This window comes from Manacus vitellinus, unplaced genomic scaffold (assembly GCF_001715985.3).
Source record: "Manacus vitellinus isolate BGI_N305 unplaced genomic scaffold, ASM171598v3 scaffold_135_pilon, whole genome shotgun sequence".
NCBI lineage: Eukaryota > Metazoa > Chordata > Aves > Passeriformes > Pipridae > Manacus > Manacus vitellinus.
This window is the reverse complement of record NW_021938977.1, coordinates 44,740-46,706: the sequence shown is the minus strand read 5'-3', so window position 1 is coordinate 46,706 and position 1,967 is coordinate 44,740. Positions and strand designations below refer to the sequence as shown.

Below are 1,967 nucleotides of genomic sequence, written 5' to 3'. Positions count from 1 at the left end.
ATGATGGCACCTACAGGGTCCATACACAGACACCTTCACAGCCCGGCAACCCCCAGTGCTGGGACCGCGGGGGTCTGGGTGCTGGTGGTGCGTGGTGAGAGCAGATGCCCTCTGAGGAGCCACCCACAAGAACACGGTGCTGTGGAAGTGCCCACGCGCCCTCCGTGGGGAAGGTGAGGGGCTGTTAAACACCAGCAATCGTGGTACCCCAGACCCACCAGGTCCAGCACCCCATGCCTGTGACCCCATGGACCCGAACGTACCCTCAGCCAACACCACTCCCCACAGTCCCTCTGCTGCTGTCTGGGCACTGCTGATTTGGCTCTAACAGCACATGCTGTCCATGTGCAGAGCAGAGGGTGGAGAATAGCAATGGCCTTTCACAGAATTAGAGGAGAACTTCTGGCACTCTTTGAAACATCTGGAGCAAAACCTTTGGGTGAGTGGGGGTGGCTCCCAGGTGTGGGAGGATGGATAAGGAAACTGCTGGGGCCGGCACAGAGGGCTGGTTGGGTTTGCTGGTGTTGGTCGTTGTGTCTGTGAGGGTTCAGCTGATCTGACCTGGGACCAAACTAGGATGTGAGAGGCTGGAATGAGGCCTGGATTGGGCAGGCAAGGACCAGAGGAATGATGCTGAGTGCAGGAGGGGATGGGGAGAAAGAGGAGAGGAGGTGGAAAGGCTTGGAGTGGAGACTGTCAGTGGCTACACTGTCCATCCCCGAGCTGGGGTGATGGGAGACCCGGGACACAGTGGTGAGGGAGGGACTCCAAGATATGGGTGCCAGGAGCCCGTGACGCAGCTCCCGCAGTGGCACCGAGGTGCTGAGTCCCCCCGGCTCAGCAGTGCACTGTCAATGGCCGGTGAATGCACCGTCGGCACTGCCGGTGCCTCGGCTCGGGGGCACGGGCCAGCCCGACCCGGGCCATCANCTCACCCCGGGCTGGGGGTGGTTTGCCCCCCTTGGCTGCCGTCCTCCTGTGCTGTGCCACCACGGTGCAGCTCCCGTGGGCATTGGGGGCTCCCTGTGCCAGCCACACGGGAGCATCTCAAGGGCTGGGACTCCCCCCAGATTGCACAGCAAACCCCAACCAAGCCACGAGCACCCCTGGGGGCGGTTGGGGGTGAAATCTGCCAGGGGAAACAGAGGCAGGGGGGCTGAAAGCAGGAGAGCCTGAAGCCATGGCTCTTGCTGCCCGCTGCTGCCTCCGGGCATGATGCAAGGGGAGGGTCCCCGCTGACAGCCCCCCCCCAGCATTAACCCACCGGTCCCCATGTGCTGTCAAGTCCCCCAGAGAACTTCCCCCACCGGCCCCAAGAACACCCCAAACCCAGCCCGCCTCGGCAATGTGCCCAGCGGCATCCTTCGGAAAAACTCGCCCGCCGCCCGCAACGGCGGCACCGAGGCCGACGCGCAGATCCTGGAGCTCAACCAGCAGGTAGGGGCGACCCTGCCGGGGGGCTGGGGGACACCGCAGGGTTGGGGGAGGCCCTGAAGGCTCCGGCCATGTCCCTCTCCCACAGCTGATGGACCTGAAGCTGACGGTGGACGGGCTGGAGAAGGAGCGGGATTTCTACTTCAGCAAACTGCGGGACATCGAGCTCATCTGCCAGGAGCACGAGAACGAGAACAGCCCCATCATCACCGGCATCGTCAGCGTCCTCTACGCCACGGAGGTGAGCACTGGGCACCACAGGACCCCCGGGACCCCCGGCTCCTCATCCTGTTCTCTGGGCATCCCTGGGAGGGGACGGACCCCTTCCGCACGGCCGCTTCCCGCCTCCTTCGCTGCCCCGGGTGCTGGGGGGGTTTGGGCTTTGACAAAGCCCTGGTGCCATGCTGGGGGGGGGTCAGTGTGCCCACCTCTGCCACCCTCGTGCCAATGGCCACCATATCTCCCTCAGGAGGGCTTCGCTCCACCAGAGGATGACGAGCTGGAGGAGCAGCCGCCAGAGGACCAGGACGAGT

The 1,967-nt window shown here is 64.2% G+C and overlaps 1 protein-coding gene across 1 annotated transcript in view; it reads left to right on the top strand.

Annotated features, from left to right (window-relative positions):
• The first annotated feature begins 1,249 nt into the window (after nt 1-1,249).
• MAPRE3 (microtubule associated protein RP/EB family member 3) overlaps nt 1,250-1,967 on the top strand; it is a 3,964-nt gene continuing 3,246 nt past the window's right edge. Inside the window, exons 1-3 of the mRNA XM_029958007.1 lie at nt 1,250-1,437; nt 1,523-1,675; nt 1,904-1,965. Of these exons, the coding sequence (XP_029813867.1) occupies nt 1,273-1,437; nt 1,523-1,675; nt 1,904-1,965 (380 nt within the window). The 5' untranslated portion in view covers nt 1,250-1,272. The remainder of the gene's footprint in view (nt 1,438-1,522; nt 1,676-1,903; nt 1,966-1,967) is intronic.